At 40.7% G+C, this 16669-nt stretch overlaps 1 protein-coding gene across 2 annotated transcripts in view; it reads left to right on the forward strand.

The window, feature by feature from the left end:
• The window catches only part of VPS26A (VPS26 retromer complex component A), a 33012-nt gene extending 25530 nt beyond the window's left edge, over nt 1-7482 (forward strand). For both annotated transcript variants that reach the window (XM_040485230.1, XM_040485229.1), the window contains exons 8-9: nt 2243-2385; nt 5545-7482. In XM_040485230.1, the coding sequence (XP_040341164.1) occupies nt 2243-2385; nt 5545-5658 (257 nt within the window). In that variant the 3' untranslated portion in view covers nt 5659-7482. The remainder of the gene's footprint in view (nt 1-2242; nt 2386-5544) is intronic.
• Nucleotides 7483-16669: the final 9187 nt, after the last annotated feature.

The raw sequence follows: 16669 nt of genomic DNA on the forward strand, positions 1-16669 counted from the left end.
TTATATATTCTCTAGTTCTGAATTTGTAATATTTTGATTGTCTTCTGTTAGTCGTTTTTTTACTCATTAAATACAAGTTACAGTATAGCTGAGCATTAATTTCTGTGGGGTTTTCTGTGGGATTTTGTAGTCCTTATAGTATCCAAGAAAACTAGCAGTTCCATTATTATCTTCAGTATCCAAGATAATGAAGCCAGTATTTATCATTTTATTTTTTTAAGATTTTTTATTTTTTAAAGTAATCTCTACACCCAACATGGGGCTTGAACTTACTTACCAGCCCCAAGATCAAGAGTAGCGTGCTCCACCAACCGAGCCAGGCAGGCGCCCCAGGATTTATCATTTTAAATTTATGTCTTTGTTTTTTTCTCACTCTGTTAGTAATTACTTAAAAAAAGTAGCTTTCATTTACTGAGTGCCAACTGTAGATGAGGCATTATACTCTGAGGTGCTCTAATATTTCCTTTAAGTTAGGTGATGGTATAATGTTTCCTTTAAGTTAGGTGATGGTATTCCTTATTCCACAGATGAAGCTGAGATGCAAAGAGCTTTAAAAAACTTGTTAAAGGTGATACAGTGTAGGGGAAGCAGAACTTTACCTCTACCCATCTTAGATTTTCAGCTGGGACCCTTTAGCAGAGAGACAGATAAATAACGGAAAAAAAAAGTTTACTAATGGATGCAGTGGACATCATAAAGGAGAAACCTCAACACAAATAGCTCAAAACACTGGCAGGGCGCCTGGGTGGCTCAGTCGGTTAAGCGTCCAACTTTGGCTCAGGTCATGATCTCATGGTTCGTGAGCTCGTGATCCCTGTGTGGGGCTCTGTGCTGACAGCTCAGAGCCTGGAGCCTGCTTCGGATTCTGTGTGTGTCTCTCTCTCTGCCCCTCCCCTGCTTGTATTCTTTCTCTCTCTCTTTCAAAAATAAAATAAACACTGAAAAAAACTAAAAAAAAAACCAGTAGCTTAAAATTTCAGCTTATATAACATCTTCAAAAGAACAATAAATTTGGAGAGATGACCAGACAAGGGAAAGCAGAGCAGTTTTAGGCTTCCAAAGTTAGGGTAGACTGTGGGAAGGTAAATATATGGGAGGAAACTAATGGAGTAAGGTTTGTTTGTGGATTCTTTATCAGCCATCCTTGGGCTGGTAAGACTCTGTCTTCATTAAAAGGAGAATTTATATCCTGCCTTTAGGCAGAAAATGGGGAGCCTTTTCTGCTTTTTGCTGCTTCCTAATTGCCTGAAGTTCAAAATAATTTTATGTCCAAGAGGTAGATTTTGTGGTGCAATAATTTGGTTTCCTTCAATAGCTAATTATTGCAGAGTTGGAGTTAGAGCCCAGGCCTTTCTAGCTTCAAGACCTGTGTGTGTGCACTTCTGTGATGCAACATTATTTTGTAAAATTTCAGCAGCCACAAATTTTTATGTAAAGTAATAGGTCATATATCTTTCAGGAAATAGATGTGCACAAGAAAAGTATTACATAAAAAGGACTTAACAGAATATGCAAATAGCTACCCTTAGGAAAGGAGAAACTTTGAGAATCCGAATAGTAGTCTTTTTGGTAATGAATGACCAATCCTCATTCTGAACGCATTTGTTGTTTTGGATGAATTAGTTAATTCGTATTAAAGAAATTATACACGTGGTTAGAAATTATGGTAAACTTCATGAAAGAATAACAAAACTACTAAAATAGGACATATCTGTTGGCACCATTCTAAGCTTTTTACATATATTAACTCATATGGTCCTTACAAAGTCTCTACAAGATGGGTATTATTGGTATTCTACATTTCACAGATGAGGAACTTGAAACAGAATGGTTAAGTGACTTGGCCAACGTCCCACAGCCAGTAGGTTGTAGAACTGGGATCTGAATCCAGTATTCCAACTGCAGAGCAGTGGTTCTCATCTTGCCTAGTTTTGCTTTGGCCCGGGGGGGCCCCCCCACTCCTAGGACATTTGCTGTTGTCCGGAGTTATTTTTGGTTGCCACACTTGGGGAGTGCTGCTGACATCTAGTGAGTGGAGGCCAGGGATGATGCTTAAACTCCTACAGTGCACAGGACCTCACCCACAACAGGGAATAATCGGGCCCAAAATGTCAGTAGTGCTAAGTCTGAGAAACCCTGGTTTAAAGTTTTCTGTTATGCTGCCGTCTCATGAAGAGCTAAAGTGTTAGTGTCTTCTTTATAATGCTTCTTTAGAATTAAATGGAAATTGCTTTTCTTTCAGGTGAATCAATTCCAATAAGATTATTTTTAGCGGGATATGACCCAACTCCAACAATGAGAGATGTGAACAAAAAATTTTCAGTAAGGTACTTCTTGAATCTAGTCCTTGTTGATGAGGAAGACAGAAGGTATTTCAAGCAGCAGGTATGGCACAACCCAGGCTGATGTTTTGTTCTATGGCAGTTCTAGAAACACTGGAAAGTACTCACTTTTCTACACTTTATAGTACTGAGCAAGTGGGGGTTTCTATGAATATGCTAGGAAAGCAAGTGTGAGTGGAATAATTTGGGATAGATTTGTTCCCTGTCATTCTGCAGAACACCAGAATAGGCTATCATTTGGCAGCGTTTTTATTTTTCTCTTGGAAGTTTTGTATTTTTTTTGTTTTAACTTGTTTTATTTTTTATTTTTTAAAATTTATATCCAAATTAGTTAGCATATAGTGCAACACTGATTTCAGTAGATTCCTTAGTGCCTCTTGCCCATTTAGCCCTTCCCCCCTCCCAGAATCCCTCCTGTAACCCTCAGTTTGTTCTCCATATTTATGGGTCTCTTCTGTTTTGTCCCCCTCCCTGTTTTTATATTTTTGTTTCCCTTCCCTTATGTTCATCTGTTTTGTCTCTTAAAGTCCTCATATGAGTGAAGTCATAGGATTTTTGTCTTTCTCTGACTAATTTCACTTAGCATAATACCCTCCAGTTCCATCCACATAGTTGCAAATGGCAAGAGTTCATTCTTTTTGATTGCCGAGTAGTACTCCATTGTGTGTGTGTGTGTGTGTATATATATATATATATACATATATATATATATATATATATACCACATCTTCTTTATCCATTCATCCATCGATGGACATTTGGGCTCTTTCCATACTTTGGCTATTGTTGATAGCGCTGCTATAAACATGGGGTACCTGTGTCCCTTCGAAACAACATGCCTGTATCCCGTGGATAAATGCCTAGTAGTGCAATTGCTGGGTCGTAGGGTAGTTCTATTTTTTAAATTATTATTTTTTTAACGTTTATTTATTTTTGAGACAGAGAGAGACAGAGCATGAACGGGGGAGGGGCAGAGAGAGAGGGAGACACAGAACCGGAAGCAGGCTCCAGGCTCTGAGCCATCAGCCCAGAGCCGGACACGGGGCTCGAACTCACGGACCGCGAGATCGTGACCTGAGCTGAAGTCGGATGCTCAACCGACTGAGCCACCCAGGCGCCCCAGGGTAGTTCTATTTTTAGTTTTTTGAGGAACCTCCATACTGTTTTCCAGAGTGGCTGCACAAGCTTGCATTCCCAAGGTTTTGTATTTTTTTATAAAAATAATACCTATTGTTTGTTAAAAAAAGTCAGGCAGTAAAGAACAGAATGAAGTAAAGGTCAACAAAGTTTTCCAGACAAATTTGTATATGTGTATTTAGACCATGTTATGTGTGTTGTTCTTTAATTTGCTTTTTCACTGAATAGTGTCTTGAATATCTTTCCTTTATCAAAAAATGTAGATTTCCATTATCACTTTGAATGATTGCATTAACTTGATGGATTCTGGGTTTCCATTTTGTTGTAAATGTACTTGAGATGACCCAAATCTAATAATTTTTTTTATATATAATGTTTATCATAAAACTTGTTCTCATTTGAAGATCAATTGCAAGCCTTTGGTGAATTTTCAGTGAAGATTGTGAATGGAATGGTCTTTTGTATTCTGAATGAGATTAATAAATACTTGAGTGTCAGTTGAGCATTCAAAACTAAATTAGAAATTATTCTGTGCTGGGGCGCCTGGGTGGGTCAGTCGGTTAAGCCTCTGACTCTTGATTTCAGCTGAGGTCGTAGTCTCACAGTTTTTGGGATCAAGCTCTGAGTTGGGCTCTGCACTGATAGCATGGAGCCTGCTTGGGATTCTGTCTCCCTCTCTCTGTGCCCTTCCCTACCTTGAACATGTGTGCGCATGCGCGTTCTCTCTCAAAATAAATAAACTTAAAAAGGAAATCATTCTGTGCTATCGTGAAGAATACAAAAACTGCTTTTTATAAACATACTTTGTCTTAAAGGTCCTTACATTGCATATGTGCAGAAAAAGAAAAATTATATAAGTTAATTAAAATTTTTTTTATAGCTTATTTACTTATTTATTTTGAGAGGCAGAGACAGCATGAGCAGGGGAGGGACAGAGAGAGAATCCCAAGCAGGCTCCACACTGTCAGTGCAGAGCCCGATGTGGAGCTTGAACTCAAGAAACTGTGAGATTATGACCTGAAACGAAACCAAGAGTCAGCTTTTAATCGACTGAGCCACCTAGATATACTCCTAAATTAACTAACAAAAAACTTAAATAATAGTTTGACAATAATTTAGAAGAGAGAAAAACTTTTGCATTGATACTGCCGTAATGCTGTATAATTAAACATAGGTAATTTGTAACTCAAGATGGATTATATAAACTTTACAGTTTCCAAAATGTTGCATGTGTAGCCCTATGGAATAAGTACCTTGCTTCCCTTGGGCATTCACTTGGATGTTTGGTAACCAACATAAACAGCCTGTCATGACTTTATGAAGCAAATGATTATAGGATTTTTTTGAATTTTAGGAATTTAAAAGAGACTCAGGATGTATTGGTTAGGGTAAGATTAAATAGGCAGAGGAATGAGTATTTGAAAAACATATAGAAGTTGTAGGGCAGGTTTATTTGGAGTGCATTGGGAGCAGAGAGTTAACTCATTTTGGCTGGTAGGAGGAGTGATGTCGGCAAAGGTTGGATAAAGGTTAAGAAGGACCTTGAATGCTGGTTGGAGATTTATCCTAGAGGTGCTGAGAACTCCTGAAGTGCAATCCAAGCAGTGTTTTAGACAAATCTAGTCGTGATTGGAAGGATGGGCTAGAAAGGGGCCTCAGGCACTGGAGGCAGAGCCATCTACCCAGAAGCTCTTTTAAGTATCTAAGGTTGAAGTGACAGGGTTTGAACTTGGATAAAGGCAATTGATAGCAAACCAAAGGGTAGATTTTAGGAATTATTTAAAGCAGTAATAGCTAGAACTTTGTGCTGTGGTGCTCTGGATTGGGGGTGGTGGTGTGCATAGGTGCTGATGGTGGTGGGGGGGGGGGGGGGAGGATTGGCAGAAGGGGTGGTCCAAGATTAGAATTGGAAGAAAGTAGGTCACTCAGCAAAGAGAACAGCTTTTGTTGGAAGAAAAATTAATTTTGTTATAGTAAATATTGAAATGGCATTATTTCCATCGTGAAAACTTAAGGCATAATATGAGAATATTAATTTGTCGATGTCTTGCATTTGTTTTACTAGGAGATCATTTTATGGAGAAAAGCTCCTGAAAAATTGAGGAAACAGAGAACAAACTTTCACCAGCGATTTGAATCACCAGACTCCCAGGCATCTGCTGAACAGCCTGAAATGTGAACTGAATAGGAGAAAAAAAGAAAAAAAACTCCTATATCCATTGAGGTTACGTTCAGCAGGTTAAAGATGGTTGCAGCTTGTAGGGGGGAAAAGGCCAAAACTCCATTTATAATAGTCTTCCTTTATCTTACAGTGCTGCATTTATTTTATGATACAACTAAATTTTCTTCATGTATATACATTAAAAAAAAACGCTTTCTTTGAAACACTGGAACTTTCTTAAGCTGCCATTTTTTTTCTTTTCTTTTTTTTTTACTGCACACTTTGATTTGATGATAAGCACTCAGATATGCATCAACATAAACATTAAAGATTTTCACGTGAGTAGGCTGGTATTTGTAATTTGCTTTCTTCGTAATGTTGATTATAAATACTTTCTCCTTTTTCATGCTAATAATTACCTCTTATTCTCTACATGCAAAAAATTAAATATTTTGTGTTCAAATAAAAATAGAAAAATTGAGTGGACCTTACATCCTGCAAAGATTTAAAACATGGTGTCTCAGTATTTTTGAGAACTACATTTATGTTTCTACATGTGTGTTTGGGAAAGGCATATGGAGTGTTTCACCATAGGTGCTTCTTAGTCTACTATTCCATGGCTTCCTGAATTGTATCCTCTTTGAAGCCTTCTGGGGTGTGAATGTTAAACTTATTTCCCAAGAGATTATGTGGCATCTCCCCGAAGCCTGCTTGCCTGCCTCCTTCCTTCCTTCCCCCCTTCCTTCCCCTTCCTTCCTTCCTTCCCTCCTTCCCTCCTTCTCTTCTTCCCTTTCTTTACCGTCCGCCCTTCCTTCCTATTTCTCTCCCCCCCTTATCCCCCTCCCCCGCCCTCCTCCCTTCCTTCTTCCTTTCGCTTTCTTTTCTTTCCTCTTTTTCTTTTCTTTCTCTTTCTCTTTCTTTTTTGCCATATAAAGTAACTATTTTTGCCTCTGCCATCCAGCAGCTACCACTGTATGTTTTCTGCAATGTTGAGTTGACTCTATGTTGGCATTTTAAAGTTTGTTAGAACTATATAATTTTTCCGTAAATACTTTGAATTTTTTTTTAATTTAAGGCATCTTTTTACCACATATATACAAATAGAATATTCTTGCCTTCACAAATATTCTCTTCCCTTGCTAGGGGAAAATTTGAGGATAGGGAACTCAGGAGGACCTGTGAAGCATGTAGTTATCTAGATCTGGACAATTTCATATTCGGTAAGCTGGAACTTTGGCTAGTTCAAGCTCAGATTTAAACTTCACCCACTCTGTTTAAATTTTGTTAACACTAAATTCAAGTCATTAGTTCAAAGTCTCCAAAAAGAAGGTTTCAGTCATCTGTTCATATGCATGGGGTCTGAGCTCAGATACACTAAATGTGGGGTGTAGGAACTAAAATGAAGCCTGCTGTGTGAAACTACTTTCACATAGGGTTCACTGGTTTTTGTACCAATATTTTTTTATACACTTCAGCGCAAGTCTTGTCAGTTAACCTTACCTTATGAGTAAGCTAAGTAACCTAAATTACATTTCTTTAAACCTGTTTACTACTGTGGCACTTTGTTGATAAAATGGTCAGTAACCAACTTTACTGGCAAAAGGTTCCATGTACCATGTGCTGGAGCATCTATTTTAAATGTGGCTCTCTGTGAATGGTAATGTTTTCCTTCATGTAAGTGCCTGTTCAGAGTTTCAAAATTTAAAAATGCCAAATATTTTCATGGTCACTTGCATGTAGTAATTAGGGAATATTCAAAGAAATTTTGAAAACCAATTGTATTTAACCAGCCTCAAATTGTGCAACCATGATGTATAATAAAGAATTTGAAATGATACAGAACTTGCTATTTGAATCATTGAAAGAGTTCTATTCTCAAATCTCATTGTCAGGGTTATCGTTGAAGCCACAATTGCTCATGGTTTAGGAAGCTATAATTATGACAAGTTTTTATAAATATTGTCAGTTTCAATTTCAAATAGTTATATAATACTTTTAATTAGGTGGCTTAAAACACTGTCATAAATAAGATGCTTATTCACTTTGCTTGAGACTTTGTTGCACAACCAATTTGAAGAATAAACATTTGAAATCAATATTTAGTGAACTGAGTAAAAACTTGGCCAATTAGAAATAAACTGAAAAGGAAATTTGTGTCTTTAGTAAAAAGTACAGGGGCACCTGGCAGGCTCAGTGAGTAGAGCATGTGACTTGTCAGAGCTGTGAGTTGGAGCCCTGTGTTGGGTGTAGAGATTACTTAAGTAATTTTTAAAAAGTACAGGGGTGACTGGGTGGCTCAGTCAGTTAAGTGACCGACTCCTGATTTCAGCTCAGGTCATGATCTCAGGGTGGTGAGATCGAGTCCTGTGTCAGGCTCCATGTTGAAATTACAATATCTACTATAGTGGTTCTCGACCTTGGCTGCATGTTCAAATCACTTTATATTTTTAAAATAACCATGCCAGGTCCTACCCAAACTAATAAAATCAGAATTTCAGGGGCCAGGATATCAGCATTGAAAAACCTATCCAGGGTTGAGAACCACTGTCTAAACCATGTTAATAGTTGTTTCCATCACTAGTGAAGAATTTTTTTTTTGTAGTTTTGAACTTTTTTTTTTTCAGCAGAACTAAAAAAAAAAAAAAAATTAAAGAGGGTCAAAGCTTGGTCATTTTGAATTTCTGATAGCAAGAACATCATGAATTAAAAGTCACATCAGTTTTTAGAAAAACTAGAATTTTGGGGCACCTGGGTGGCTCAGTCGGTTGAGCGTCCAACTTCAGCTCAGGTCATGATCTCACGGTCTGTGAGTTCGAGCCCTGCGTCGGGCTCTGTGCTGACAGCTCAGAGCCTGGAACCTGCTTCGGATTCTGTCTCCCTCTCTCTCTCTCCTCCTCCTCCCCCGCTCACACTCTCTCTCAAAAATAAGCATTAAAAAAAATTATTTTTTTAATTAGCACACTTAACCAATTCTAACTTAGGCTCTATTGAATTTGAGAAGTAGCTGCCAAAGGAGTTTTATTATTTTGAAATCATAAAAGGGGGAAAGTACATAATTAGAAAAAGAACAAGTGGCTGGCAGTGTTTTGAATTGTTGGGGAGGAAAAACTTCATCTACCCTCTTGGATTCTATGTTTGGGAGCCTGCTGATTGACAAAAGACAGGCAAAAAAAAGGTGGACTTAGTATGAGGGAGTTCACAAAAATGCGACTTAAAGCGATAGTTAGAATTTGGGGCCTTATAGGGGCGCCTGGGTGGCGCAGTCGGTTAAGCGTCCGACTTCAGCCAGGTCACGATCTTGCGGTCCGTGAGTTCGAGCCCCGCGTCAGGCTCTGGGCTGATGGCTCAGAGCCTGGAGCCTGTTTCTGATTCTGTGTCTCCCTCTCTCTCTGCCCCTCCCCCGTTCATGCTCTGTCTCTCTCTGTCTCAAAAATAAATAAACGTTAAAAAAAAAAAATTAAAAAAATAAAAAAAAGAATTTGGGGCCTTATAGATCATCTTGAGAGGGGAAAGGGGTAAAAGACACTTACAAATGACTTCTTAACAGCAGAAGTTGGGGGTAGAAAGGGCAGTTATGCGGAAGCACGTGACTTAAAGAAAAAGGATGGTAACTATAATCATTTTGTGAGAAAAGTCTTGAGGTGTCATGCCAACTATGTCATCACTAGTGATGAGATAATCTTCCCTGGTTGCTCCCTGAGAGGGGATTTATGACAATTGAGTTCTTTCGGGAGGCTTTGCTTTTTAGGCAGAGGATTTCAGGAACTCAAATGTCTTCTACTCAAAACGTTTATGCCACAGTGGCATATTCCAGACCCCTTCATCAATATGGATCAAGTAGTTGGAATACTCAAGTCTTAAGTACCAGGTGAGTCAGTCAAGTCTTTAATTTCATTCCTTTTATATTTAACTGAATCTGTCAAACTTGCATAAAGGCATTCTCCAGGGGCTTATACTAGCCTGGATTGGAATGTAACATATTTTAAGTTTCAAATAAAGGCATAATGAGGAAAATGTGCCCCCTTATGTACATTCTTTTTTAGGCTTGGGGCCTTCGATGAGCGTAATTCTTATGTCTCTCCCCTGTCAAAAATCTTTTAGTGACTCAGTTGCAGGAGAAAGCTTAAATACTGTAAAACAGTTCCAGTTACTCGAGACTCTGGAGAATGCCTGCTCCCCTGCCAGTAGTCCCCTAGCTTTATAGTAAGGCTCTCCTGTCCAGTCTTGCCAAACACTCCAAGTCTCCAAGTCAAAGAGCTAGATGTTTCCTTGCTATGTTGCCAAGACATGCTGTGCACACCTCCAGGACTGTGCTTGCCACACTTTTATAAAAGGCTTTTTAATTTTATGGATTTTAAGCCTCTTGGCTCAGTCCTGTTTTGGTGTACTTTGTGCGTATTATATAATACACTCAATATCTGAATAAATGAAACTTATTTTCCTAGTGATTATAAAATTAGGTGTCCTCCTTTAGGAAAAAGTGAGTCTGATGAGGGATGGGAATGGAAAAATGTTCACCATTACCCCAGATGACTGACATCTCACCTGCATAGTTTTGATAAGGATCAAATACATGCTAGTTGCTACATTCTGGTCTCATGACTGCCTGTACATCTCACCCAGTTAATATCGAGCTGAATGATAAGCACCAGAGACATCTTGTGAAAGTATTTTAGGAGTAGAAACTTGAAGAAAACATTTATAACCTATGTACATTCCCTCTTCGTTGAACACTAAGCATATAACCACCAGCTTCATACAACTAAAGTGCAGCTCCTGCCCAGGGGCCTGTCCCTGTGCTGCTTAAACTTACTAAGTTGCTTTGTAAAACATCTCAAGAATTCCTTCCTGACTGAGCTCAGTGATCCCACAGTTTTGGGAGCCCATATGGGGATTATGGAATGAATCCAAGTGCCTTGATGTGGCTTGATAAGTCATCTTTATCCCCAATCTTTGTTTCTTACTTGTTCCTTTTTGGAGATGTACTGAGTAGTATAACCTTTCGGAACGTGTCTTTCCCGAATGCTCAGGACAGAACCTTTTGCCCATGGCGACACTATGGGGAGGGACAAACTTCCTGCCACCTGGCTGGATCCCAGTACCTTGGCCGTAATGGTGTTGGGCTCAGAAACATCAGGCTCTCCCTATTTTACCTGTTAAAACTTGTATTCTTAGGCACAGGAAGGCCATACACGTCATTAGGAAGGCTGCTTACCTTAAGACTCCTGTATCAGGTTTCTTCCTAAATAACGCAGTGTGATCCCTCCATGAACATAAAATCCAAGATATGTCTGTCTGTGTGCTTCCTGAAAGGGACTGGTCAGAACTATTACTTACTTGGGGCACTCACCCGACACGGGACCACTCCCTTGGGACTGGATCATGGCTAAAACTCACAAGAAAATTGCCTGGATTAGATAGGAATTCTATACTTTCATTTTCTCATGTCTCTCATTTGCCCTTACCCAGAGGTTGTTTGGCATTCCCAGTCCTGCTCTCAGATTGAAAAGTAGTTCTAGCTTAGTTTTGTTATGCTTGATAGAGAATAGCTGCCCCTTCTTAAAGGCCAGGACCTCTACTCCACCCATTAATACTAGATCTAGAGACTTACAAAGGGTATTATTGGTCACTGAATACATCAGTTCCTTCAAAATGGAAGGAGGCAGCCCCAATCTTTGTGGCATTTCAGTCCATTCACCAGCACCAGCACCCGCTGTAGTCCAGAATGCAACGGGGAAGCAGAGGGAGGTTGACATCCCTTCTCAGGGAGTACAAAGGAATCAGAGCAGTCGAGAAAGAGGGATGCTTACCTCCACTCTGAATCCCAGAAACCTTAGAGCCAGTATTCCTGATGGGATGCCATTCAGAAGCAAAAGGGGATTTTGGTAATGGACTCGTAGGTAATTAATGTACTCTCCTCGTTCTGTGGGAATTGACTATGGGATCAGCTTCCTCAATCCCAAAGGATTCCCTCTTAGGCTATCTCCCACTACATTGGAGTCAAATAAAAAGCACCCCAAGCTGTTGGACTATAAGAGATAGAAACCCAGTCCCCAAGGTGCACAGCTCTCTTGTAAACAGGAGGCTGTCCAGGGGCGCCTGGGTGGCTCAGTCGGTTGGACGTCTGACTTCGGCTCAGGTCACGACCTCAGGTTGGTGGGTTCGAGCCCCACGTGGGGCTCTAATGCTGACAGCTCAGAGCCTGGATCCTGCTTCAGATTCTGTCTCCCTCGCTCTCTGCCCCTCCCCCGCTCATGCTTTGTTTCGGTCTCAAAAATAAATCAAACAAAACAGGTGGCTGTCCAGATGCTATACATACCTCCCTCTTTTTCTGAAGTCACTATCTCTTTGCTTTTTGTGTGTCAGGTCTGGAATGTATCTTTTTTGTTTGTTTATTCATATTTGAGAGTGAGTGAGAGAGACAGAATAGGAGCAGGGGAGGGTCAGAGAGAGAGAGAGAGAGAGAGAGAGAGAGAGAGGAAGATATAGAATCCAAAGCAGGTTTCAGGCATAGACCCCCATGTGGGGCTCGAACTCATGCCAAGATCATGACTTGAGCTGAAGTTAGACGCTTAACTAACTGAGCCACCCAGGTGCCCCAGATCTGGGATGTATCTTAAAAAGACTGGATGAACGTTGCCTGACTCTTACTTTATGTGGGGTGTTCTCCATCATTCATTTCCTGGGTTAATTTGAGCCAATTGTCTGGTTAGCTTACCTCAGGACAGGGACTTTAAGGAATATTCCCAAAGCAGCTGCCAAAACTCCTTTTGTTTGGGGGAAGTTCCCTGTCTTCTCCGGCCCAACATGGAGTGCCTATTTTCACTTTTTGTTGGTGGAAAAAAGAAAGCGTGCATCTGCTCATTTGTCAGAGCTCATTTGTCAGAGCGGAGGAGTTTTAGGACCAGGAGTCCTCTCTACTGCCCTCTGGGCTTTTACCAGCCTCCAGTCTTGCTGGCCGAATGCCACCTACTCCGCCTCCACCCTTCTCCTCCTCCCCTCCTCCTGTTTTCACACCATCACTGGTGGGCTGGGCCAGGCCGACTTACCATTATTTTTGAGAGAGACAGAGCGCAAGTGAGGAGCGGCAGAGAGAGAGACACAGAGTCCGAAGCAGGCTGCAGGCTCTGAGCTGTCAGCACAGAGCCCCACATGGGGCTTGAACTCATGAGATCATGAGAGATCATGACCTGAGCCAAAGTCAAACGCTCAACTGACTGAGCCACCCAGGCGCCCTGAGGAAAAGAATTTTATGTGTGATCAGGACTAAGGTTGAAATGGATGGATTTTAAAAGTACATGGGTACAAGACTGATGGGACACCGGGGTGGCTCAGTCAGTTGAGCATCTGACTTGATTTTGGCTCAGGTCATGATTTCAAGGTACAGGAGTTTGCGCCCTGCGTTGGGCTTTGCACTGACAGTGAGGAGTCTGCTTGGGGTTCTCTCTCTCCCTCTTTCTCTCTGCCCCTCCCTGCTTGTGCTCTCTCTCAAAATAAACTAAAAAAAAAAAAAAAAAAGTACGCTGGTATAAGACTGACATTCTGCTTTTCTGTACGCTAAGAAGACAAAGTTTTCTTGGATTGCTGGTCTGCTTTTGATAAAACGTGAAAGTTTTTTCTTTATCTGCTCAGAAAACCAAAGCTTCTGTGTTTTGTCTGTTTCAGGTCTTTGATTACTTCAAGTTAAAACTTTTTTTTACATTAAAAAAATTTTTTTTAGTGTTTTATTTATTTTTGAGACAGAGTGTGAGTGGGGTAGGGGCAGAAAGAGAGAGGGAGACACAAAATCCAAAGCAGGCTCCAGGCTCCGAGCGGTCAGCACAGAGCCCGATGCGGGGCTCGAACTCATGAACAGCAATATTATGACCTGAGCCGAAGTCGGACGCCCAACCGAGTCACCCAGGCACCCCTGTGCGTCACTTCTGACTTCCTCAAAACTTAACTGATGACTAAAAGCCTAATAACAGAAACACATATTTTGAATGTTATATGTATTACCCTATTCATAAAGTAAGCTACAGAAAATGTTAAAAACAATCGTAAGAAAAAATATTTGTATAATACTGTACTTCTCGGAAGCGCCTGGGTGGCTCAGTCGGTTAAGCGTCTGGCTTTGGCTCAGGTCATGATCTCACAGTTCACGTGTTTGAGCTCCACGTCGGCCTCTGTGCTGACAGCTCAGAGCCTGGCGCCCGCTTCGGATTCTGATTCTCCCTCTCTCTCTGCTCCTCCCCCACTCACGTTCTCGCTCTCTTAAAAATAAAATATGAAAAAAAAAAAACCTAAAAAAAAATACTGTACTTATCAAAAGAGGATCCACATATTGGTAGACCCACAAAGTTCAAACCTGTCTTGTTCAACTGTACTACTCTAGAGACACAGTTATGACACAATTTTAGTGCTGGACGGTAGTTGTACTGGGTCCTACGGCATACAAGAGAGGCACCCAATGTTTTCAGAGGTCAGAGGTGAGGAATGATGACCTCATAGCTGGTATGTAGTTCTGGCACGAAGAGAATGATAGATACAGGAAGTAGAGAGACGGTATAAGGAGAGTTAGTTTAGGAGGGGCCTTGGATGCCATACAAATTAATGGAGTATGGGCTTTATCTGAACACTTATTCAGAATACACTGAAGGATTTTTTTTCTTTTCAACGTATTTATTTATTTATTTATTTATTTATTTATTTATTTATGGGACAGACAGAGACAGAGCATGAACGGGGGAGGGGCAGAGAGAGAGGGAGACACAGCATCGGAAACAGGCTCCAGGCTCCGAGCCGCCAGCCCAGAGCCCGACGCGGGGCTCGAACTCCCGGACCGCGAGATCGTGACCCGGCTGAAGTCGGACGCCTAACCGACTGCGCCACCCAGGCGCCCCTGCACTGAAGGATTTTAAGCAGGAATAACTTAATCAGATTTGTGTTTTCAAAGCATCATTACAGTGACTGCGCAAAGTCACAAAGATGGAGGTGTGAGAGCAGGCAAGGATACTGGTTATGATTACTGCATTCTATGGAGTCTCTAGTTACCAGGTGCTGATAACAGTACTGTAAACATCTCCCAAAGGGAATGACAGCTCTCTATCCTGTAAAAGCAAAAGTCTTATGTTGACTATTCCCGTTTCAATGTTTATGGAACTCTGCTAATGGCCGAAGAGGAAAACCTATATACGCTATCATAAAATTCAGACCACGGTTTATACCTGCAAGGAGGTACAAAGTTACCACTAAAATTGTTTTAAGATTTTTTTTTTTTTTTCTGCAAAGCTGTATTGGACTATGTTACTACCTCCGTAAGATTAGTAACGACTGCTGATTCTGGCCCCCAAATTATAAACGGTTGTCAGGCATACTAACAAAAGGAATAATAATAACAAAAGGCATATTAAATTTTTGGCTTGTTCATTCCCCTAGTTTCCAAATCTGATGAGACATCCTTGTTTAATGGCCTTTTATATCATATTTAAATTGTCCTAAGGATTTCTTTAAGTCTCTCTATGCCGTATACGTGGTCTCTACCATAATTCAGACACCCTAATCTACGATCTTTAGCTAGACATTTTGGAGAGTTGTAATTGGTTTTCCTCCCTGTTTTTTTGGAGGGAAGGGGTGGGGGAGACAGCTGTTCCAGTCTATCCTAGACATTTCTAAACTGACTGTTCAAAAATTTAACAACAATTTGCCAAACACAGAAGGAAGCCTGTCTTAATCCTGGCATTTAAATTTTTTCAGTATGCCTTTTCCATAGTTAAGCGTCTGCTTACACCTTTTCTCTGAAGAGAATTTCCTTACAACTTCCCTATTTGTCTTGTTTCATTTGCTTTTAAGTCTGGCAGAAACTTCCTTAAGGATCTGAAATCGCTCCTTTCTTTGACCTCTCACTGGCCTGAGTAACAACCATTTGCATTACTTAACATGTACAGTTCCTATCACTAAAACCAGATCTGAAATTATTTGAGAACAAAGGGTTATCTACTTGTATTCTGAGGTTTGAAATATATTCTGTGGGGGCGTCTGGCTAAGTCTTGAGCATTTGACTCTTGATCTGGGGTCCTGAGCTCCCGCCTCATCTTGGGGCTAGAATTTACTTAAAAACAAGTATAGGCTTAGTATATAGGCTTAGTCCATTGGGCTCAGGTCATGATCTTCTGACTAGGAGTCCGAGCTCCCATCTAGAGTCTGACAGCTCAGAGCCTGGGGAGCCTGCTTCAGATTCTGTGTCTCCCTCCCTCTCTCTGCCCTCCCCTGCTCACATTCTGTCTCTCTCAAAAATAAGCAAACATTAAAAAAAAAATTAAAAACCAAACCAAATATATATATATATATATATATATATATATATACACACACACACACGTATACGTGTATGTGATCAGCATATACATCAATATGTATAGATCCTGGGAATGAAAGGCACATTAACACATTGTTACTGGTATCCTATTTGACGCAGGAGTATTACATATCACATGACACGTCCCTTCAAGTTGCAAGATCTTAATGTTTCAGGTAGGAGAGAGATGTGGAAAATATAGCAGCATATTTTGAATTAACATGTTGCAAACTCCTATGACACAGTATTCAACCTATGCAAATGAAACGAAACTCTGGGGTACTAAGGACATATTTTAGTGCTATGCGGTTGTGACATCTCAGCTGCCTGGACGACGTACACAGACTGCTCATACTAAAAAAACGAGTACTTACACAAGTGTCACACAAGGGGTTTACCTAAGAACTTGCAGAAAAAAATTCCTTAGCAACACTCCTGAAGACCAGATCAGGTTATGCCCTCTCACGCTATTCTAACAGAAAACCAAAGTTAATAATCCAAGAAACTTGAGAAATGCTCTTTAGTGCTCCAGTCAGCAAGTCACGCTGGTGCCCACAGCAGAAGTACCCCCCAACCAGCCCGGTCAACACTGCGCCCCGCGGTGTCCACGCGATTCTGAACTCGCGCGCTCTTACAAGGCCAGCCTGAGTCACGTGACATAGCTCTCAGGCCCCCTCCCCTCATCTGTGACAT

Source organism: Herpailurus yagouaroundi, unplaced genomic scaffold (genome assembly GCF_014898765.1).
Source record: "Herpailurus yagouaroundi ecotype Mexico unplaced genomic scaffold, PumYag 163, whole genome shotgun sequence".
NCBI lineage: Eukaryota > Metazoa > Chordata > Mammalia > Carnivora > Felidae > Herpailurus > Herpailurus yagouaroundi.